Source organism: Corvus hawaiiensis, chromosome 7 (assembly GCF_020740725.1).
Source record: "Corvus hawaiiensis isolate bCorHaw1 chromosome 7, bCorHaw1.pri.cur, whole genome shotgun sequence".
Lineage (NCBI taxonomy): Eukaryota > Metazoa > Chordata > Aves > Passeriformes > Corvidae > Corvus > Corvus hawaiiensis.
The window spans coordinates 855,659-879,064 of NC_063219.1; the positions used below are offsets into that span (position 1 = coordinate 855,659).

At 50.7% G+C, this 23,406-nt stretch overlaps 1 protein-coding gene across 2 annotated transcripts in view; it reads left to right on the forward strand.

Moving 5' to 3' along the window:
- Nucleotides 1-23,406, forward strand: part of HDAC4 (histone deacetylase 4) — a 176,731-nt gene that overhangs the window by 24,261 nt on the left and 129,064 nt on the right. For both annotated transcript variants that reach the window (XM_048308840.1, XM_048308841.1), the window contains exon 2: nt 1,556-1,806. In XM_048308840.1, coding sequence (XP_048164797.1) covers nt 1,785-1,806 — 22 coding nt within the window. In that variant the 5' untranslated portion in view covers nt 1,556-1,784. The remainder of the gene's footprint in view (nt 1-1,555; nt 1,807-23,406) is intronic.

A 23,406-nucleotide genomic window follows, 5' to 3' on the forward strand; every position in this document is an offset into this window, starting at 1 on the left:
ACTGCCTGCTGGGGCGCTTTCCTGCCCTGACCTCAGAAAGCCCATCCTGAGTGACTGTGCTGGTGCTGGAAGGCTCAGACCTGGTTTTGCTTCCTGGAAAGGAGCACACAAACCCGAGCGTGCTAAGAGCTCTTCCAGGAACAGCCAGCACTGCCTGAAACACTGTGGCACAGCCCTGCTGTGGACAGATGCTCCTTGTGCAAGGCAGGAGCAGCTCCCATCGCAGTTCCCATCGCAGTTCCCATCGCAGCCGTCCCCCGCCCCAGCGCTGCTGGAGGGCACCACTCCTTTTGGGATCTGCTGCCAGAGCAGTTTGGGGTGAGCAGAGTCAGCTGGATCCGTGGGGATGGGTTGGAGCTGGCTGCTGACAGCAGGGTGACCTCATCCCAGCGCTGGGTGATGCCTGGCCAGGCAGGAGGAGCTCACCCCGTGCCCCTGGTGCCCAGGAGGGCTGAGCTGCTGGTTCGATGGTGTTTTATGGTGCAAAGAAGGGAAATCACCTGTGGCTGTGGGGTGCTCTGCATGAAGGACACAGCTGGGTTTAAGCTAGGTCAGCTGGCTGGGAGCAGAATCCCTGAGATACTCTGCCTGTGAAACAGGGATGTCCAGGAATCCCAGAATGGTTTGGGTGGAAAGGGATCTCAAAGCCCATCCCACTCCACCCCCTGCCACGGGCAGGGACGCCTTCCACTCGACCAGGTTGCTCCCAGGCCCCTCCAGCCTGGCCTGGAACACTTCCTAGGATGGGGAATACTGGATGTAACTTGGTACAGTGCCAAAAAGCCCCTGACCCCACCCAAAACAGAGCTTGAGCAGGTTGTTTCGGTGCAAGGGTGGCTGGCTGGGTCAGCGTGGGTGCCTCAGGTGGGCTTTCTCCAAGCCAGGGTACCTACTGCTTCTACACTTCCAGTTTTTGGGGGGCAGGGGTCAGGGCTTGCTGACTCTGGGGGTTACTTCGCCTCTGTTCTCTCTCCCTCCCTTTAATATAGAGCTTCAAAATAATTGGGAATGGTGGATTTTTTTTCCCCTGGGGCAGTATGGAGCTGCTCCTCAGTAATCTGCTGGAGGCTTGGGTAGAGTGGGAGTGGAATTGATTGTGTGGGTTTTTTCCTTCCTGCTCCAAGACCACTTCTTGGCACTGAGGAATTTTTCTTTAGACTTCTTCGGGGAACAGATGCGTGAAGTACAGTTACCACTCATACATATGGCTTTTAAAATATGGAAGCTGTTGGACTGAAGTGGCTTCATATGGTGCTGTTGGAGGATGAGAATTAACATGGAATTTTGGGTTTCTGAGACTTGAATGTGTCGTTGGAAAGTGTTGGTTTTTTTTTAATTGTTTTTTTTTCCTAAATAATGTTAAGTATTAATCTGCATCTTTATGCTTATTAATCAAAATAACATTTACAACTCTGAAAATTACTCTCTCTGCAACCCTTAATGCCTAAAATAGCATTGTAGTTTAATCTAGGGGATAAACAGGTTACATAATGTACAATTTAAATGGTTGTTAATCTTAATTTGCTAACGCAGACATCTTTTTCTTTAATTGCAGGTTCCCATTTTAAAAGCCATTGGAAGATACTCTGCCACCCTCTTGGATTACTTCCCATACAACTCAGCATGTCACTGTGCCCTGGATTTTACAAGGTGGCCATGATTTAACCCCCCCCTTCCCATTCCTATGTATTGGTGAAGCACTGGAGCTCTTTCGAGCTGCTGTTACTCCCGCGGAAACTGATCCGTCTCGAATCCCTTCTCCCAAGGACTAGACATTGCCAGCAATGAGCTCCCAAAGCCATCCAGGTAAGGGCAGGGCCGCTTGGGATCCCAGCAGCGACCCCAAGGCACAGTTGGCTGCATGGACACGCCTTTTACCGTGCTGAGAGCATCATCCAGCCCCGCTGCCTTCGCTGCTTTTGGTGTGAGGCTGGAAAGCGCTGTTGCTGTTACCAGGAGTTAACAGGGAAGCTTTACCATGTCAGGTTTCTATAATCGTGCTAAAATTCGGCTCTCTAATTGTTGCATCAGTGCAACTTGTTGGTATTTTCTGAGTCATTAGCCAGATGTTTAATTTGTTAAATCAGCGTTAACGATGTGCAGTGTACCTCCCAGGAATGGGCATGGTTCTGCTGCTGCCTTTAGTGATACTTAAGAAAACCCTTTGACTTTTAAAGTACTTTTTAATAGGAAGGAATAGTTTTGCTGGAACAAAAGTCAATTGATCCACCTCAGTGCTGGCTGGGGGATTACCCCTAATGTGTCTTGCAATTGGAGGCGTGATTCATCACTACCAAATGGTGCATTGCTGTCTGTCAGCAGGCTCTGTAGCTACTCGGTTACCTGCTTTTGAGCTTAAAGGTGCCTCATACATTTGTTTTTGGGGAGTTTGGGGCAACTTTTGTGACAGGCAGAGCTTTGTAAGAGGAATTTTAATGGTGCTTGGGCTGTTTGAGTTTATGGTACAGAACTGGCTGCTGGGAAGCAAATAATCCAACAACAACGGGGCACGTGGAAGGACTTACTTAACTCTGCCTCTGAGAGATTACTCTGTGACTTCAGTTTAATCAGGGTTGGGTTAACAAGTAAAGCTGAAGTGCTAAAAGCCGGAGAACAGCTCCTAAGATTTAAGGAACTGCTTATTTGTGGGGGAAGAAATCCTGCAATAAATAGGGGTGCTGGAGTTCACCGGCAGCAGGGGTAGATCCGACCCTCTCCTCACGGCTGAAAGGAGTTTGTAAGTCTCTAAAATCATCACAATTATCAAAAAGAAAAAAAAGGTGGTCTCTGCTTCCATAATGTAGCAGCCTTAGGTTTTGCAACTTGTTGGCACTATGAGGAATTGGGAAACTGAAGTGTGTTTGCGTGAGTTCACCTGGGCCACAAATGCAGAGCGGTGTTTTTCAGGAGCTCTGCTCTTCAGATAGCAGATAATTGTTGTTTCAGTGTTTTCCTGCCTCTGCAGTGAGGCTGGGCAGCTGGGGCCGCCTGCTTTTCTCTCGCCGTGGCGGTGGGACGCCTGAAACATCCACCTGCAGTCCAAACCCAACCATGGCTATTGCTTGGCTCCTTGAGGAGCAGCTCTCCAGAGGTTTGGGAAGTGCTGATGTCCTTCCTGGCTGGGCTGTTACTCAGTGGAAGCCTGCTGCTGGTTTTTCTGGCTTTCCTTTATAATTCATTGCCGAACCCTTGTTTCTCCTGCCTCTTTCTGCTGGGTCTGCTGCTTCGGCTCAGCTCTAAAAACCAGTTTGAGCTTCGTTTTCCCAACAACCCTGTCTAGAATGGTGCTGAGAAGGGCGGTCTGACCATAACCCAGGGGTGCAGCAGCTGGGCAGGATGGTGTTGGACATCCGTGTGCCCTTCCTGAGTGCTGGGTTCTGACTCTGGTTGTATTTCCAAGGGCTGGGCTGGAGCTCCGCCGTGTTCCGTGGTGGCTTTTCACCCCTGGTGTTCCTGTCGCTCGTTTCTCTTTCAAGAGTCAGTTGCATAATGAGGAGCAGAAACATTTCCCAACCCTTGCCAAAGATGACATCTGGACTTCTCATGTCAGTTATCGTAGCCACGGTGATTATACAGCTACAGGTAATTATCCCTAATGATGGGCATTGTTTAAGGGAAGGCTCTGGCTTAACTCGAGAGCCTATTAAGCCTTGCTTCAGTGGGTTCAAGCTTTCTTCTCTAATCTTCTCCAAGCCCAGCACTAATGGGATGTTTTAGGAGCTGTGCCATAAAGTTGTTGCGGCGTAGATGAATGGAAGTGGTTTGGGTTGGGTTTCTTTCTGTGCTTTTTTGATTTTTCATTTCACTCTGCAAAGCTTGTGTGAGAAGTGTCGGGCACTGAGGGCTTCTCGCCCTCAGGTGAAAGAATTCGGAGGAGATTTAAGTTGGCTAAGAAAAGTGTGGCTTCTTCCCCCCTCACTGCCTCCTCTCTCGTTGTGGTTTGGAGTAAGATTCCTCAGGGAACAAGAAACAGCTTTTGGAGAAGAAGAATACCCAGGTGGGAGAAAACTTCCAGTGGCTAAATCAGTGTGAGCCCTGGACACAGGGTAAAGACCTCGAGCTTTGTTTTCTGGGCTCTCCCCACGGCCTCCTTCTTGAGTCTGGGCTTGGGACCAGCAGCTCTTGTGCACACGCGGAGCAGGAGAAGCCGGTGGGCTGCCCGTGCCCCTCGTGCCACGGGCACCGTGCTGGTGTGGTCCAGAGGAACAAGCAGCTCCCTGCAGCTGGCTGGAGGTGGGGAAAGGGGCTGGATCTGGCTTCTGCCCGCGGTGATGGGAGCAGGAGGCTGTGCAGATCCAGTCAGGACCGAGCTGGGAGGCGTCACGCGCCCTTTGGCTCCTGGCAGAGGAGTCGCCGCCTCTTCCAGCGCTGGAGCAAAGCTGGAGAAAAGCGCTGGGATTGTGCTGCGAAGGCTCAAGTTGCTGTGAAGTATAATTAAGAAAATTAGGCTAATTAAGATAACATTTAGGATTATGACAAAGCTTGGGGGGGCGGGGGAAAGCGTGTATAGTTTCACTCCTTAGCCTGGTAACGTTGGCCACAATTTAAACTTGCCTCACGTAACCCGTGGTGCTCACCTTACCCAGGCTGACTGCGTTGTGAGTAGTGTGGGGTTTTTTATAGGCGTTTTTTTGTGTTTTGGGTTTTTTCCCCTCTCTTATTGACCTTAAATGATTCCTTGCAGTCTCCTTCTACCTCCCTCCTTAATATTCAGTGGCTTGAGTTTCACTGTCGTTCGCTTCTTTAATCAGTAAAGATTGTTCTGCTGATACTAGTTATACATAAAGATTAGTTTTAAAAAACCAAAACACTTAAAGTTAATCACTCAACTGATTTGTATTTGTTTAAAGTTCACTTTCCTTTGTAAAAGCTGAAAACCTCCATGTTCAATGAAGCATTTTGTTTATGAAATGTTATCTTGCAGGAATTAACCAGTCTGAATGCAAATGCTCCATCCTTTCTTCAGAGCCACTCTTGCAGAGATGCAAATTTCAGCTACATTTTGCAGGGCTGAATGTTTGATAATTAGGAATATTGAAGTTTTAAGAATGAGCTGCCTGGCTGATAGGGGAAAATCTGCAGCAGGGATCATTAAGGCTGAGAGGAGCTCCTGGAGGAAGCAGAAAGCTCCAGGATCACATGGCACCGGGAGAACGAGTTAGGGAGTCACGTACTGTGATTTGCTGGGCAGATAAGGACTTTTGTACGGGGCTTTATCTGCACCCAGCCACTCTCCTCCCCTACTCCAGGGCTCGGTGAGGCATGGAAAGCCATTTCATGCAGCACACTGAAGAGCTCTCCCCGTGAGCGTCTCCCAGCGTTTTGCACCGCCCAATAAATATTTGATGCGTTCTCTTTTTAAAGATTAAGAAGTTTCTGTGGAGATGCATTTCAAGCCGGCTTTAAATGACACTGACCTACTTTCTGGCAGTAATGAGGCTGTCTGGGGAAGTTATCTGGGGGCAAGAGCATCATTTCAAATAAACACAGGGGCTGTGGGGGTAGATTCCAGCCCGCCTGCAGCAGGGCCAGGGTGGGTATTGGCTGTGGAAGAGCATCCGGACGTGGTGTATCACAGAGTCGTGGAGTGGTGTGGGTGGGAAGGGGCCTTAAAGCCCATCCCATCCCACCCCCTGCCATGGGCAGGGACACCTCCCACTATCCCAGGTTGGCCTGGAACATTTCCAAGGAGCCCTGCTTCCCCTTACCAGTCTGGTGCTCTGCTTTTACTGGATTATTCTAGACTGGGAATTCAGAGGCTGTTCCCCTGGGCAGTCTGGTCCCCCAGTTTTGGGGAGGCCTTCGGGGTTGTCTGTGGAGTAAACTCAGTTAGAAGAGCTGAGAACTCCAGCAGATGGGAACTGGCCATGCCTCCATTCCCTTTTCTTTCCCCAGCCCACAACAGAACACCTATTCCAGCTGCTTTCCTGTTCGTACCTACGTGGGAGCTGAGCCTGTCCTGGATTTCCTCTAGGAACAGTGTCATTCTGAGGTCCTTGAAAGTTTTCAGTCTGCTCACACTAAACCTGTGAAGTTTTTCCTTTCTGGAGCATCAAATAGCTGGGACTTTCTGTGCAAGGGTTTTACTGTACCCTCAAAAGAGAAGAATTGTTTTGTGCTTCAACTTGGGGTTCAAGTTGAAGTTCCTGCTAGGTCAGTGTCCCTGCCAAGTGCATTCCTCTCATTTCTGCTTTTTCTTTAAATGCAGTTCTCACACTTAGGAATTCTTTAAAAGCCTGTTTCTAAAGTAAGTTTTTTAGCCTGTGATGTTTCCTGCAGTGCGAAGATGAGAAGCAGGTACTTGTGATGAGAGGCAGAGAACTCTGGATTATTTTGAATGAAGTACAGGGTAGGAAAAGGATATATAAAAAGGTCGTACTTTTAAAGTCAGGAGATTCTGTAATAATGGTTGAGATAGTCCTTGGGATCTTGTGTCTCACTTGGAAAGGAGACAAACCTTTTTCTACGAGGTGTTACTACATTTTTGTTACTCACTTTTGGTCAACTCCTGTTTGCCCATACTTCCCCAAATTAAGTTAACAAGGAGTGTTTTCTCAGGGTTTGTTTTAAATTATTCAGCTTATCACCTTTGGGGCCAGGCTCTCACAGCAGTGAGGCTTGTTAGGGTGTCCTGGATGTGCATAACTGGGACAGAGCTGATGGCAAAGGACTGTCTCAGTCACCCCGCTGATTCTGAAAGTGATTTGAGAGCAGGGGCAGAAAATCCACTTATTCCCAGAGGGATGTCAGCCAGACAGGGCACTCTGCGTCCTTTAAGTCTAGGACTGGCTACCTGTGCTTGGCAGGTGCTGCTCACCCTTGCTGCAAAAGGGAAAACAGGGCTTTATTTTTGAGAGCTCTTGGTCAAACTCTTTTGGAGATTTATTTTTATTTGAAGATGTTTCCATATAGGACCCGAGGGAGTGGCTGGAGCTGGGCCAGGGCAGGCTCAGGCTGGAGAGCAGGGAAAGGCTCTTCCCCCCGAGGGTGCTGGGCACTGCCCAGGCTCCCCAGGGAATGGGCACGGCCCCGAGGCTGCCAGAGCTCCAGGAGCATTTGGACAGCGCTGCCAGGGATGCCCAGGCTGGGGTTGGTGGGGTGCAGGGCCTGGAGCTGGATCAGTGATCCCCGTGGGTCCCTTCCAGCTCTGGAGATTCTGTGGTTCTCTGATTCTGTGCTGCTGGGTCAGGAAGAAGAGTGGAGAGACAATTGCAATGACGTTTCTTATTTTAGTGTAGTTTTTAGCATGTTTTTTTCATCCCCTAACAGCTGTAGAAACTGCCTTCACAGTCAGAGGATAGCCAGGAGTGAGGGAACGTGGAGTAGCAGGTGCCTGGCTGGAGAATGAACAATTGTGGAGTTGGTAACTCTCCCATCCTTCAGGAAAGGCTTTGCAAGTCCCTTTCTCCCCGTAGCTTGCCATATACCAGGAATTTCCTCCCTCCCCCTCCCTCCCCTTTATTTATTCATTTTATTATTTCTATTTAGGCCATTAAGCAAGAAAGGCCTTGACACCTGCAAGGTTCGAGGTGCCAGGTGGGGTGGTCAAACTACAGGGAAATGGGGCACACAATTTATTCTTCCCTTAAGAAAGCTAAAATTAATACATCAGCAGGTCTTCTAAAGCTTTTGTTTCCATAACCAAAACCAAAATCCTGTTGTTTCATCAGTTCCTGGGAAAATCACTGCTTTACCTGCAGTGCCCTGGTTTGCTTTGAGATGCTCAGCAGCTCTTGGGGTTGCCCCTGGGGATTGCTGTCACCCTTTGGCTTGATGGACTGATTTGCTCAGGTGTGGGAGCAGATTTTTAGCCTCTCAGAAGGATGAGGCTGATATTAAATTTCAGCCCTATTGAAAGCTGAATTCCATGCAGGAATAACCCCAGGGGGGCTTTTCTGAGATCCTCCTCTCTCAGCTCAGTTCTTGCGGGAGTTTTCGGGAGCCCTGGAGTGTGTTTGGGGTTCAGTGGGGCACTGCTGATCCTGCTTTGAACCCTGTTGACCCGGGCTTTTCCAGGGAATCCGCAGGCCAGGCTTAATCAGTGTTTGTAGCTGTCCTGCTGCACTTTGATGTAGCAACATCAGCTTTGTTTTGAAGGCTGGAATTGCCAGGCGTGAGGAGGTTCTGCCAGGATGGCTGGGCAAGGTCAGCCTGGGGAGACGGGAGCCTGACCACAGCCACCTGTGGATGCCTGGGGAAGGGGGGAAGGACAGGCAGGATTGTGCCAACAGCCATTAGCACACCCTCTCAACCTCTGGTCGCGTGTGGTGTGGATTTTTGTGGGGGGGCTGATAAAGTGAATTTTACTTTTGTTAGTTGTTTTGTTGTTTTTTGTTGTTTTTTTTTTCCCCGTCATTTTGGTTGTACCAAGAGCTGAATAATCTCAGCACTGAAAAACAACTTCCTTTGTTGACTTGCCCGTGAACAAGTGGCATTTTGCCAGTGCCACCCTCTCCTCCAGGAGAAACCTCCAGCCATGGAGGCATGGAGCCATGGGCAAGGCAGAGTTGCTTGCAGTGGAGGGGACTGCTGGAAACCCCCTGTGCTCTGTGGCAAGGCTGGCATCAGGGTGCTGGAGAAATTACAGTCGAATTCAAAGAAATCACTTGTTTGGGAAAAAAAAAAAAAAAATCAATCCTGACCCTTTCACTATCCCGGAATCTGTGGACTCACGTTGTTTGTAGCTGCTGTGCTGCCAAACGGCATAAATAGCTTTATGGGGCAGACTGTAATGGGAGCGAGGTCTGCTGTGGGAGCTCTGAGCTGCCAGCCTTGGCTTCAGGTACCCTTTGTGCCCTCCAAGGCGCTGCTGTGGCTGTGTGACCCCACCAGGATCAGAGGCGCGGGGCGAGGGCCGTGGGCCCTGTGCTCGCCGTGCTGGGCCTTGGGACTTCTCCTTCCCCAGCTGCTGCTGTCCCTGAGCTCCTGCGTGGTGCCTTTGTGCCGCCAGGCTTCAGCCCGTGATCAATAGCCCCAGATCAATGGGGCTGCGGGGCTGCAGCCAGCCGGCAAATTGGGGGCAGCTGGGAGATGGGGAGCGCTCCCTCGGCTGGGTTATTTGCTCCGAGATCTGAGGGCAGGTGGTTTTTTTGTCTGCTGCTGGAAAAGGTGGCTTCAGTAGTTCTGATCAACGGACAATTCTTCAGGCAGGAAACCCTTAAAGCCTGCTGATGTTAAAATAATCCATTGGGAATTATATTTTGCTCTTCTGTTTCAGCATTCAAAACTTGCACTTTCTACTCAAACAGACTTAACCCCCTCTGTTAACTGTGACCTTTATTTTATGCTGCCTATAAAGAGAAACAGTTTTAAACTTTTTTTTCCACTCCTGATCTACAAAATGCTTGAGCTGCTCCTGTGGGAAGACATAAAAGCCTGAACTAGACCAACCATCCCTTCTCTGGTCATAAAATCATCCAAAACAGTAAAAAGACCATACACCAAACTCCACAAGTCCATCCAAGTACTGAATCCTTCACGTCTGTCACTTCAGGAAAAACCTCTGAAACTTCCAAGAACTCGCTTTATTCTAACTAAGGTGCCACTGGTCTCACAGAACCTCTGCCAGGGGGAAGCATGTGATCCTCACAGCTTACCAAACCCAGGAGAAGGGCTCTGGCATCTCTTCCCTGCCAGCAGCAAGAATCTGATTGGCATTAGATGGCTTTTTCCCTTCCTTTTTTTTTTCCTTTCCAGCAGGTGCAAGGCCTGTTCTGCAGGCTCGTAACTCTTGACAGGTTTATCGTGATGTCTTCTTGGCAGGTAGGGCTGATGCTGTTCCTTCAGTCTGCATTAAGGATTCTTTTCCTTTTTATTTTTTGCCTTCAAAGTGGAGCTCTGTGCAGCAGCTCTTTCAAGGAGGTGATGGGACTGTTGCCTCTGCTTTCCTTCTTTTTGTCCGGAATTGCAGCAGGTAGAGCCAACTCACAGGGTCATCCCACCTCCACCACCACCTCCACCTCCCCCAAATATACTTGAGACCCGTTGATCTGGACAAACACAGCCCCAGGTTGTGTTGACAGAGGTTTGGGAAAGCTCTGATTTATTCCTCTCATGTATTTTCTTTCTCACAAGGAAAGTTACGCAGGACAGTTCTGCTCAGGCACTGCCTGATTCCTGAGTCTTTCTAAAGAAGCTGCTGGGTGAAAGTTGCCCTTTTAATTTTTTTTTTTTTCTTTCTCTCTCTTTTTGATGGTGTTTGCCATGGGAGACCTCAGCCTGTTGTTTTTAGCAGCTCACCAAAGCGCTTAAAGAGAATTCCTCCTCCTCCACTGATTAATTTCTGGCATGGAGCACAAAATAGCTCTTGCGTCAATAAATCGTCACAACCTTTGCTTGTCTCTGTCAGCGTAAATACAGTTGGACTCTAACATGCCCCAAAGTAGGCCAGAGGTTGCCAATTTTGCAGCTGCAGAGTGGTCAAGTCCAAGAGTGCCTGCTTGGGGTGTCAGAGCTGCTGCAGTTTGTGTTGCAAGCCCCTCTGGCCCCCTCCTTAACCCCTTCTTTGGGCTCTGCTCAGGGACTCCCAGCCCTCCTTTCACCGCTTCACCTCCCGGCACCTGAGGGGCTCCTTTTCGAGCTGCTTGCTCAGACTCCTTTTATTTTTATTTTTTATTTTTTACTGGTAGTCCCAGTGTTTGCTTTTGTCGGGGAGACCGCGGATGGCAGTTGCACAAAAGAACGTGATGTTTTGGGAAGGATTGCCCAAACCGTTGGGCAACAGGGACTTGATCTTTAGATGTTCCAGCCGCCAGATGAAAGAAACTTTCTGCAAAAGCCATTTGCTGGAACAACTGTTGTGCAAAGCGGGTGCTGAATGCTGCTGGAAATGGTGGGGGGTGAGAAAACCTGGGAAATGGGTGATCCTTCTGCACTAGGATTCTTGCAGGGAAGCTTGAGGGAGCTGCTGGCGAGGCTGGGATGATCCACTGGCAGCTTCTGAGTCAGAGAGTGGGATGGAACCTGCTGGTTCTCCCAGGCTCCAGAGGTTTCTCCCTGGAGAATGCCCTGATGAAACTGCTCGTCTGGGCTTTCCTGGAGCACGTTCCTCCTCCCACTGGCATCGCTGCCCCCACAGCTGCCCTGCCTCTAAATGGAGCAGTTGAGCAGACTTGAGAATAAGAATGATTTAGAAATGTTTCTAAAATTTAGATTTTTTGTTGTTGTTGTTTATTATTCTCTCAATCTATATCTAAATACAAACACAAAACTGCTGGTGGAGGGGTGGGGGCAAATTCCTCCATATCCCACCCGTGGATGAAAGTAGCAGTTATTTTAGCCAGTTTTGAGAGACTGGCTGTAGCTGCTCTGAACCAAACTGTTTGTTTCGTCACAAACTTCTGCACGTATTCCTTCTGTCCCTGGAAAAACAGCCAGCCTGTGGATGCCAATGGGTCAACTCTGGAGGCCCCTGGAAGGGCAGGCCTCGATGTGATTTGGGTCTGGAAGTACTTCCAGAGGTAGAACACCTATTTTGACGAGGAAACTGTCTGCTCAGAGTTGACTTGCCTTGCCAGAAAGGAGAGCATGGCTTGCTCTCGTCCTGATGCGGGGATTTGATAAACTCTCTACTTTCTAGGGTTTTTCATCTTGTTCCCTTGGCCTTCCCCCTCCTCCTCTCTGGAGCTGCGAGCTGATATTCACTAATAGATGTACGTGTTTTGGCCAAAACGCAGAATGTGTGCAAAGAATACCCCCCCTGCCCTTTGTCCCCTCTCGAGCTCGAGGCTTAGAGTGAAAATACAGGTTTGGAAATGTTTCCCTGTCGGTGTGTTCCCTGCCCGTCCGCGATGCGTGGGGCGGTGCCGGAGGAGCGCGAGGCTGCAGGAAAGGCAGTGCTGGTTGTGTCACCGGGCCTTTCTGGCAGCTGCCTGCCCGTGCCTGTGTCGGGGTGCAGGCTGCGTGGGCTTTTCCCTCTTTTCCCTGCCAGGCAGGCGTTGCTGCTGATGCCAGGGCGGTGTTTTGGCTCTGCAGCGGGCGCACAGCAGCTCCCGCTCCCCTGACATGGCTGCGCTGCCGCTCAGCCGTGCGTCTGTCCAGGCTCCTCCTGTCTGAACTGGCCAGAGGTTATTCCTTAGGGCCGTGCTTTTCCCCAGCCTGGTGTGGGCTCGGGGTGTTGGAGCCTGCTGATCACACTCACACGCTCATTTCCCCGTCTCTCGGGTGTCTGTTGTGCAGGGAGTGATGTGGGGGTGAAGACAGACCTGCAGCTGCCGAGTGAAGCTGTGCCAGCTCAGGGTGTGCTTGGCTTCTCCTTTCCCCAGGACCTGGGCGCTGCAGAGCTGGAGATCCCCTACCCCCACTGATCCGGCTGGGGCATGGGGTGCTGAGGGCTGGTTTGGGGAGCTCTCTGGGCTGCCTGTCACACACTGAGGAGTCTTTGACTTCCTTTGTGCCTGAGGTCAAATATTTTCCATGTAAAGCACTGGAACAGGCTGCTCAGTGGAGTCGCCGTCCCTGGAAGTGTTTGAAGAAACGTGTGGACTCTAAAATTCCTAACTTCCTTCCCGTTTTGGTTTGTACTTGACTGTTGGAGCTGCTTTCCTCAGGAGAGGCAGGCAGGAGAATCCCTTCAGGAGCCACCAGTCCCTAAAGCTGCGTTCTGTAGTGGCAGCAGCCACTACTGGCTCTGCTGTGGGATGAGCCCTCCCTCCCAGGGAAGGTGAGCTGGGATAAAGGAGCGTGGCTGTGGTGTCTCGTTTGGCTTTTCAGGCTGCTGAAGCCAGGGAGCTCTGCAGAAGGAATTTGTTTTTATTCAGAAATAGTGATGTAGTGGCTGGTTTAGGCACATCAACATTTGTGGCTTGAGCAGGCAGAGGTATGAGACACACTTGTGCTGGGAGATTAGTCCCATCACGCTAGAAACTCCTTTTCCTCTTGCAAGAAACACCTGGGGGACTCTTTCTTTTGGGCTGCAGCGGGTTTTTCACCCCCCCCCCCCCCCCCCCCCCCAAACCTTCAACTGGTTTTATTTTGCAGTAAGAAGCAGTAGGTAGTGTTTAGAAACCGTTGTTGGTGAGATTGTATCTGGCAAAGATACCATCTCACCGACAGCTTTCAGAGATTCTGAAAGAGGCAGAATGCTCCGTATTCGCTCCTCTAATATTTTTTCTTGCTGTTTCCCACCAAGCCGGTGTTTTCATCGTGTCTGCGAGCTTCACTGCTTTTGTCACATTTGCAAGTTGTTAATAACATCTCGGTTTGTTAATATATTCTCGGTATTGGCAAATTCTCCGTGATTTGTCTGCTTAGATCCGCGTTATTTACCGCTCTGCCTCTTCCAAGTTAATGATTCCCCTGACTAAGGATACCTTTGTGCACAGGGGAGATGCAGGGAGGAAAAATTTGCCCGGGATATTTCTCCTCCCAAACCGAAACTAGGGGAGACTGCTGGCCACTTCCACTGAGTCCTTTAATTGGAACATTTCTGACTCGGAGCTTCCACATCTCCTGGCTCAGGCCTTGCATGCAGTCAGAGGCATTTGAGCTGCGCTGTCTCTGGTCTCCAAATCGTAATTTCAGCTCAAGCCCCCTTTTTAGATGCTGGGAAAATGGAATTGAGCTGTGTGAGGTGTTTTACCCCTCTGTCCTGGGCTCAGAAATGCTGCTGTGGGTGCAGGGTGACAAACGCTGCGACGCCTAATGACGGATCACCCCGAGCATGCCATGCCTTGATTCACTGTGCAGCTTCTTGGAGCTGCTGACCTCGGCCGAGTGCCCTTGGCCATGCCAGCCCAGCCTCGTGCTGGCAGCTGGGTGATGTTTTGTCTGGCAGAAGGGAAAACTTGGTGCTGGTGGGAAGAGCTGAGAGGGCAGAACGAGGGCGTGCGCTGAGTTTGGGATGGCCGGCGGTGCCTGGCGCGGCCGTGGCGGCTCGTCCCTGGTGGCAGCTCGTCCCTGGTGGCCAGAGGTGCCATCAGTGCCAAAAGCTCAGGGGGTGCAGCACACATGGCACTGGGGCTCGCTGGCCACGCGTGGCTCTGGATTGATTGGCCCGTGCTCTGAATGAGTGGTTGTACACGGAGCGGGCACGTGGCACGGCTCCGCTCTCAGCAGGTGAAGGCACGGCAGGAAAACACCTCCGGCTCGGGAAGACACAATGGCAGAGCGCAGGGAGCTGGGGTGAGGCATGTGAAGGATGTGGGATTTGTGATACCGGAGGCTCAAAGGCAAAAATAGCACCATTTATAATAGTAAAAGAGAAGGCTCCTGCGCTACGCCTTTGCATTCTGCCAGTCTGTAGTGAATGGAGGAGTAGTTTGCTTACAGATGACAAGCAGGGATGAATAAGCACTTAAAATTTTTTGGTGCTGGAGGAACAGCTTTTCCATCTTGGCCTCTGAGCGAGTCGGAGTCTTGCAGTCCCTTTCCTCGCAGTGTCGCTTGCTGCTCCAAAGACAGGTGTTGGGAAGCATGGAACTAAAACTCCTCTCCGCATCCCTTGGCCTCGCTGTGGGGTTCCCTCTTCTGCTCTTGGCATGCTCTGGGACCTGTTCTGACTGGGCTGTGTGCTGATTTTGGAGAGGACCCCTGTGCCACCCGGGTTGCCCCCCAGCAGCTGGAGGAGGTATCCGAAGCACAGTCCACGAACTCCTTCACCAGCTGTAAACATCCCGTCAGCACGGACTAGATAGATCCTGATGTGTTTCAGTGGATGGCCGCCTGAGGATCTCCTGGAGGTGAAATGGCAGAGCAAACACGTTAATTTGGATGCTTGAAGAAGAGCAGCAAAGTGTGGGTAGCTGTAAGGTTACGTCCTGGAGTAAGGAACTGCCCTCCCTTGAGGTGTCAGTGCTGGGGCTGTTGGCTACAGCAACTCTGCCTCTGCTCCTTGCTCTTGTCCTCTGTGCTTAGTTTCCGTGGGATTTCCTTGGGACACCCGAAGTATTTTAGTTGTTGGAGTTTTGTAATGGGAGGTGGCATTGTTTGGTTGGAGTTTTTTCCTTTATTTTTTTGCTTTTCCCTTCTTTCTTCCCCATAGCTGCTCCTTTGTGGGCTTTCTGGGAACCTAGTCCAGGGTGGAAACAGAGGGAAAACCACCTCCTGGTAAGGAAGGGAATGCATGTAGTGCTGTGTGTTCCTTCTAAGTTAATACTGTTAATTGCTTTCTTGGTGCTTAATTGTTAAGACGTGTCCAGAAGGGGTTCTCTGACCAGGAAAATGTCCTTTTTTTGCTGTTGTGTTCGCCCGAGCTGGCAGCAGAGAGACACGTGTAGTATCTGAGGAGCAGGCCTCCTGAAAACTGGTGTTTTGGAGCGTTCTTCCACTTGCCTGCCCGTGACTACCACCTGCACCACTTCTGGTGCCGTCCTCACACCACGGCGCGTGGCTGCGTGCAGATTTGTGTGGGGATAATGTGAGGAGAAAAGCCAGCCACCGGCCTTTGGATATCGGCAGGCATTGCAGCAATGTCCATCAGGGCTTTTATTATTTTCATATTTGGCTCCAGCTGAAATGTCAGTGACCTCCTGCTCGGAGAGGTCCCGTCCGCAGAGAGCCTTGGCAGCCGTTTCCCAAACACAGCACGGGGATCTTGCCCCCTCTTACAGGACACATTTTACACCCTTGAGGTGTAGCTGGGAGAGGGTCCCCTGTTTGCTTCCTTCAAAAATAACCTGCAGTGGTGAGGTTGGCAAGTCCCCGTGGGAATTGGTCTCTCCTGAAGGTATAAATCCAGTCCTAGACTGGGCTGTACCTGAGGAAGCTGAATGTTGACCTGGACCAGTGTCCTGCCTGACAGTGACGAGCACGAGGTGTTTATGGCCTCTAAGAAGCAAAACAGGGAGCCCAAAATGAGTATAGAATATAGAGTAATATGTGAGATGAGTTTATAATTCTGGGAGTTTTGGTGCTTGATAATCCCATGCTTTTGCTGGCCCAAGAAGTGAAGGTAAAGAAGGCCAAGCTGGCAATTAAAGGTGCAAGGAGAAGCTTGGGGGTGACTTAAAGTTTGGGGACACTTGCTGTTTGTGTGAACCATAGAAAATCCTTTGTGAATGAAATTTCCCGTTAATACTGGACTCCAGAATAATTCAGGATTATTCCAGATCGAACTGGAGAGAGAAGCGCCGGAGCATCATGGGCTCCACGATTTTCCAGCTCTTGCTGCGATCATTGCTGCGTGCCGGTGTTTCGGGGAGGGAAGAGGGATTCTGTGGCACCTGTGCTCAGCTGAGTCAGCTTTATTAGCACTGCACGGCTTCCTGAATTGCTGCCGAGGAAGGATGTGCTGTTGACTCAGAAGAAAGCCTGCGATGTCTGGGGACAGGGTCAGTGGAGTGGATGCCTGAGTTCCAGAGCTGGCCACGCACTCTCGAGGCTGTGAATCACCGTGACAGCACAAGTGAGTGAAAGGTGCCATTTTCTTCAGAAAAAAACCAAACCCCCGATGAGAAGGTGGAGGAAGGCCCCGGAGGTTGCACTCGGTTAGATAACAGGGCAGGGTGGAATTTGTGTTTGCATCATTAAATTTGGCACTGGCTTCACCCAAGCGTTTCGCCCGGCTGTAAGCTCGGTGTGTTCCCTGTGGCTCGCTCCTATAAACTCCGTCTGCACAGCTGCAAGTGCAGACTCAATTCCCGAACTGGATTGGGACAGCGGAGGATTTTCTGCACAGAATCTGCTCTGAAAAACACGCCCACACTCCCCAATCAGCCTCACTTTTCCTCTGCAGGCGCTCGTTTGTCTCCGAGCGCTCTGTCTGCCTCGAACATGCCCGTGTGTGTGGCATAGCTTGAATTTTTATGCCGAGGAATGTAAACACCAAATCCGCACAAGACTTGCCGAAGAACTCCGGGGCTCTGGTGCATCATCTGTTTGTTATGTAACCTGATAGAATGGGAGCGAAATAGAAACCAGATGTCAAGGCAGAGCAATTACAATTTTTCATCCGCGAGTGTTACAGTAAATGCACTTTGTGTTCCTTCTCCCCCTCCCCGAATGGGGTGTTTTATTTGGGAAAGTGCTGCGGGGGACCTCGGAGCGCTCAGCATGGCTCTTGCTTAAAGACTTTGTTATTCTGTACTTGTGTTCTTTTATGTAATTAGAGCCTGTGTGCTACTCCAGATCCACGAGCCAGCGTGTTCCCAACTTGAAATGAGCTGGACACAAGTGCCGAGTCCCGGGAGAGCCCCTCCGCGTGTCCGGCTCTGTGGGTTACACGGTCAAGCTGCACTAAATTTAGCATTCCAAGGGAAGCTGCTTTGCTTGTCATGTTTAAATTTGGCAAGAGAATCCCGTCAGGACAGGTTTGGTGCGGGCTCTGCCGGGGATTCCGGAGCTGGAGGAACATCTGGGAGGGGAGCAGATGGGAGCTGCAGTTAGCTCGTTTGCTCCAATTCGCCGTGCGACGAGGAGGATAAAAGGGAAAATGGATAATCATTGATTCTCTCTGGTGGGGAAATGGATTCTTCCACCGCTGGTTTATCCCGGAGGTTTATCTCTGCTGTATCCCATTAAATAAGGCAAGCCCTGGGTTGAGAGAGGGATCGATGCACATCTATCTTGGTCTTCATGTGCATCTTCACGAGTCGAGGCGTGTGTGTGATCTCACCGAGTGGGAGCTGACGGGAATTTTCCTCTTCCCTTCCCTCGTGTTTTTCATCCTCCTGCGCTCGTGTTTGTGCTTTTGCTGCTGAAGATGAATTTCCTTCTGTCTGGTGAAGCTCGGAAGCCCAGCAGAACCTTGCTGGTGGAGTTTGGGCTTGGATAAGGCTGCAGGGGCTGGAGATCCAGTTTTTCTGTGGGAGCAGAACCTGTTTCAGGCACCCCCTTGTTAAGTACAGATAACTTCAAGAAACTCTTAAATCAGTTGCACGTTCCAGATGAAGGAAGAATTAAAGATTCTTACTCCTCCTAAACAGCAAGTTTCTTCCTCTAAAACCAGCAAACATGTGGAAGAAATCAGTGTGAGCCCTTGCTGTCAGCCATTCCCAACAGCATCCAACCCGTGCCACCTCTCCTTTCACGGACAGCATGGAAAGAGGACTTGGGCTCATTGTATGTGGTCACTGCTCAGCTCTGCTGACACCCAGGAGTGACTTCTGCAAGTTCCCTGTGGAGTCTGAGCTTAAACTGAGGATTTAACTGTTGGAGGCACTTTTCCCCCCACATGAAGCATTTGTAGAATGCTTTACAACTGCAAGGAAGGAGCGGAGCCTCTTGCACCTCTGAAGTCCAGAATCGGGTGTTCCCAGTTGGAATTGCTTCCTTTTCAACTCCCATTCTGGAGAAGAAGAGGCTCAAGGGGGGACCTCATCGCTGTCTACAAGTACCTGACAAGAGGTTGTAGTGAAGTGGAGGTCAGGCTCTTCTGCTGTGCCTCAAGTGAAAGGATGAGAGGAGGTGGCCTCAAGTTGCACCAGGGGAGGTTCAGGTTGGATATTAGAAAAGAAAAAAAAACCACTGAAAGAGTAGTTAGGCACTGCAATAAGTTGCCCAGGGACGTGGTGGAGTCTCTGGAAGCATTCTGGAAACACTTGGGGATATCACTGGGGGGGATTAGGGTGGTGCTGTGTGGGTGTTTGGACTGGGTGATCTTGAAGGCCTCTTCCAACCTTGAGGATTCTGTGGTTTCTTTCTAAATGGAGACTGTGGAGAGCCCAGACATGGTCACCATGGAGAACATCTCCTCAGGCTGGTCATGGTAGATGTTTGACCAGCTCTCCTGCAAAGGTGTGGGCGCTCCTCTCTCCTCACTGAGCTCTGCAAGGCCTGAAGGTTGGAGCTCTGTGCTGAGCTCTGTGGGAACACTGCCGTGTTACTGACACCGGGCCCTGCTGCAGTGGGCCTTAAAGCCATGGGAATGCAGGACGGGAATGTTGGCCAGCGGGCAGGAATGACTCCTTTCAGTGTCAGTCACAGAGGACTGGTTTTGAGGAGGAAAACAGGTCCATCGAGGAAGTGCTGGGCTCGGCCTGTGTGCCGTGGCACTGCTGCCTTGGTCCTGAGCAGCCTCCGTGAGCCAGGGGATCCCAGCATGTGCTGGGACACAAATCCTGGCAATGGCAGTCATGTGTCGCTGGCAGCTCCTACTACAAAAACAGCAGCTCCGCCGAGAGCGACCTTCAGCATGGCTCCCAACGTTCCCCGTGTTATTTTTAACCTGTCTGGGTAAATTTCCAATACAAAGGCCAGTGCCAATCTGATGTGTTCGCTTTCCCAAATCCTTATCTTCTGCTTTCTAGTGCACTGACGCATCAGATGGAACAGCGAGTTTCGGGCTCGGGTCAAGCTTCGCTTGTATGGCCACAGCACGGGAGAGAAAGAAATATTTCAGCTCTGTTTTAGTGCTAAATACATTTATTTTTCAAGGGGGTTTTTTGTTTCTTTTTTTTTTTTCTAAGATGGGTTTTAACAATATTTCTTTTTTTTTTTTTTCTCTTTTTAAAGAAAAATACTTTAACTGGGGTTTAAAAATAGCTGAAGGCTGTACTTTGATTAGGTTGCTGTGGCACTGACGTCAGCGGGTGACATTTATCTCTGTACGGATTTGTCGCCCTGTTGACTAAGGCTGTATTTACACAAATGGGGATATTTCTGTCCCCTGTGGGGGGAACCAGCAGCAGCTCTGCCCCAGCCATGTCCTTGCCCTCAGTATTCCTGAACTCTGCCTCTCTCCCATGCAGCAGCAGCAGCAGCAGGGGTTTTTTTGAAGTGTTGGAGAGGCCTTTTAGGTATTTACGTTGCCGTGATGGTCCAGGCATGATGATGATGGTGATGGCTCGGTGGAGAAGGACGCTGGCAGAGAGATGCTGAACTTGACTTGGACTTGGGAAAGCATCAGGTACGAGCCTGGGTGGGTCCTGGCTGGATGGCTTCGTGAATAGACAGGTAATGGATGTTCCCCAACCAGGAATTATAGAAAATAGGCCCTAAACAAGTGAAATAAATGGGAAAAAGGAAGGAAGAGCAGTGAGCAGTTTCAGACCAGCATGGCTTTGAGAGCAGTGTATTTCTCTGTCACTTATCTAATGTTTTCATCCAGCATAGCTGCTGTAATTCACTTTTTTTTTAAGCTTTAATTATTGCTCTTGGGGTTTCCCTGGCCCCAAATCCCACTGTTCCAACAGCAGCAGAGAGCAGTGATAGCTTCCTACAAGCACTCTTGTCTAAAATCCGATTCCTGGAGCATAAGGTTTCCCAAAAGGAGGTTTCCACAGATTCCCAGAATGGTTTGGGCTCCAAAGGACCTCAAAGCCCATCGAGTTCCATGGGCAGGGACACCTTCCGCTATCCCAGAGTGCTCCAGGCCCTGTCCAGCCTGGCCTTGGACACTGCCAGGGATCCAGGGGCAGCCCCAGCTGCTCTGGGCAAGTGCTCTCAAAGCTGTGCCTGTTATTAGGGGGATGCACTTGGAATAACTTTCAAGTTATCCTTGACACCGAGACAGCAAGAAAGGGAAACCTCCAGAAAGGAGCGTAATTAAAGGCTGATACAAATGAACTTGCAGACCTTTTCAATTTATCATACTATTCCAGTCTGCTTTGCAAGGAATCGTGGGTTTCAGTCCTGAGCCTTGTCAGCTCTGCGGGGAGGAGGCAGCTGATGCCGGCTGGCTTCAGGAAGGCATGAAATGTGTTTGTGTCTTCTGGAGCTGTGAATTAACTGTGTGACTCCTCTGTGATGGGCAGCCAATCACAGATTTGGCAGGTTAATCACAGTGACTTGTGCAGAGCTTTTAGCTGGCCCTCATCCCGTGGCAGGAGGGAAAGGAGCACTAATTAACATCCTGGACACAGAGCCTGCTGGCCCAGGAGGAAATTTTGGTGCTGGTTTCAGGCAGCAGGTAGTGTACGTGTGGAATATATTTTCCCCAGATTTCACAGTGGATGAGACCTGCGGAGTGAAATGCCATTATCTCCTCTGCTAAGCCGTCTGTATTTGGGGGCTTTTTTCCCAAACAGCAATTCTTTGGGCTGCACTCACCTGCAGGCTCGCTGCCACTGCTGCAAATGATGTTTTCTCTGCGAGCCGGAGCATGGCACGGAGTCAAGCTGGTTGTTTCACATCTCACCCCAAGGCAGCTGCTGCTTTCTAAACCTTCGTAATCTTCCCTTAAAAAGACAAGGGAGCTCGGGGGAGCTGCTGTCTGGTGGCATCCATGCTGGGAGGGAGGGCTTGCTTCCACCCCCTTGCCACCTTCCCCCCACATTCCAGCTTTTCCAGCGTCTTGCCTTGTAAGTGTCCGGATGCAGACTGCAAGGTCAGTGCAGCATTTTGTGGGCATGAGGAGAATTAGCACCGGGTAAATCTTTACCCTGTTGAAGAAGGGGTTGGGTCCACACATTCCAGACGGCTGTTAAGGATACCAGGCTTCCCATACTGTGGACGGGACCTTAGAGCTCATCCCATCCCACCCCTGCCATGGGCAGGGACACCTTCCACTGTCCCAGGCTGCTCCAAGGCCCAATGTCCAGCCTGGCCTTGGGCACTGCCAGGGATCCAGGGGCAGCCCCAGCTGCTCTGGGCACCCTGTGCCAGGGCCTGCCCACCCTCCCAGGGAACAATTCCTTCCCAAGAGCCCATCCATCCCTGCCCTCTGGCAGTGGGAAGCCTTTCCCCCTTATCCCAGCTCTCCAGGGAGCTGGGATAAGCACAGGGATCTGTCTGAGTGGAAGCAGCAGCGGTGGCTAATGGGGTTTCCATGATAAATGGGAATTTCTGCTGGGGTGAGATATGCTTGTACGTGCAAAGCACACTTTGGATATGGATACATGCACATCTGTAGCGATGCATATGAGCATCTCCCGTGCAGAAACCAGCATCTGGGTGACGTCCCTGTCCACGGCAGGAGGGTTGGAATGAGGTGATCCTAAAGGTCCCTTCCAACCCAAACCATTCTATGATTCCATGATCTTGTTTCCATCCCCAGAGAGGGGCAGCAGCCATCAGGGAGGACAACACTGGTTAAACACAACATTTTGCATTCGTTCGGCCAGGGCTGACTTGAGCTTGCCTTTTTAGTGTCTAAAGGAACGAAGAAAGGTCTTCTGGGCCCTTCTTGTTAAGGTGTGAGGAGGGAAATGCCTTCTCACCTGCTGAGGCTGCAGCAGAACGTGTGTGGGGTGTGTTAGCCTGGAGGCCAAAGGGTTTCTGACTCTTTGGGAAGGCTCTTCCAGGCTCGGAGGGTGTAGGAATGGGTGTTTAGGGATTTCTGTCGGGGTGGGTCTGCTGTTTTGGTGCTGGCTGGTCAGCTGAGCTCCTCTGGGTTTCAAAGCAGCTGCTCAGGTGCAACCTTGGGATCCCTAATGTGATGCACTGCTGCCTCAGCTGGAGGAGATGGATTTTCTCCAGCAGGGCTCAGAATTAACTTCTGCAGTTGCGACAGAGGTCGGAGAGCGTTGCTCAACAGCCCGGCAGCCCTTCAGGTGAGCGCTGCTTTTGCAATGCACAGCCAGCAGAGTTAACCTGGGCACATCACTGAGGGGAAAACGAAGGCTTGCTGGTGGTTTTTCGCCTCTTTTCCAGTGGCTTCTGCCGTAGATGAAAGCGAGTTTCAGGGCCCCGAGCTCTGAGTGTACAGTAACCAGGCTGCAGCCTTGGCTCTCTGCTCCAGTTTGTCATTAAATTTTAAAATGGAGAAGCGATAAGGAATCTCTGTGCAGGGAACATTCCTCATACCGTGGAGTTAAACTGCAGCTTTTGGGCCCTGCTCTGAAAATCTGATTAACCTGAAAGAGATGAGGTGTGTCCCGGATGATGCCAGATAAAGCAGAGCGCTCACACGGGTGGTCATTGCTTCTCTACCTGTTTATAGCAGCTCCCCAGCCTTTATTTGCTCTGATAGAATCATTGGAGAGTGCTGTGGGGCAGGAGCAAATAACTATTGAAGTAGAAGGAATAGCCTTCAAAGGAATTGGACTGGCTTTCCCCAAAACAGAAGCTGGATGCGGAGCTTCCCATCGACATCGTCCAAAAGACTTGTGCAGATAGGCTTAAATGAGGATTTATGGTGAGTGAAACGGAGAAAATTGGCTTTGGGGGTTTTTAAACAGCAGCAGAATCGCGTGGAAGGAGATGATGGCTCTCCTCTGCCTGCATCCAGCTTGTGACGTGACGGCTTCGCAGCTGTATTTTTGGAACATCTTTCCCGAACTCACCTAGAGCTCCCAGCTCGAGGCACCGCAGCTGCTGCCAGCTCTGCTGCCTGCGAGCAGCTGCTGTATTGACAGGCACGTTTTTACCCCGGGAGATGCCGGCGGTGTGGAAATGAGCAAGAAACAACTGTTTATATAATCCGCCCGTGCAGATCAATTCCTGGGAAAACAAGCTGCTCCCTGTCTGCAGCAGCGGCGGCAGCACACACCTTGAGCTGCTATAAATAGCTCCAGAGCCTCTTCCCAGGGCCAGCTCCGGGCCCTTTGTGTTCTTCCCGGGCTGGAAAACTGCTCAGCAAACCGGCAGTGA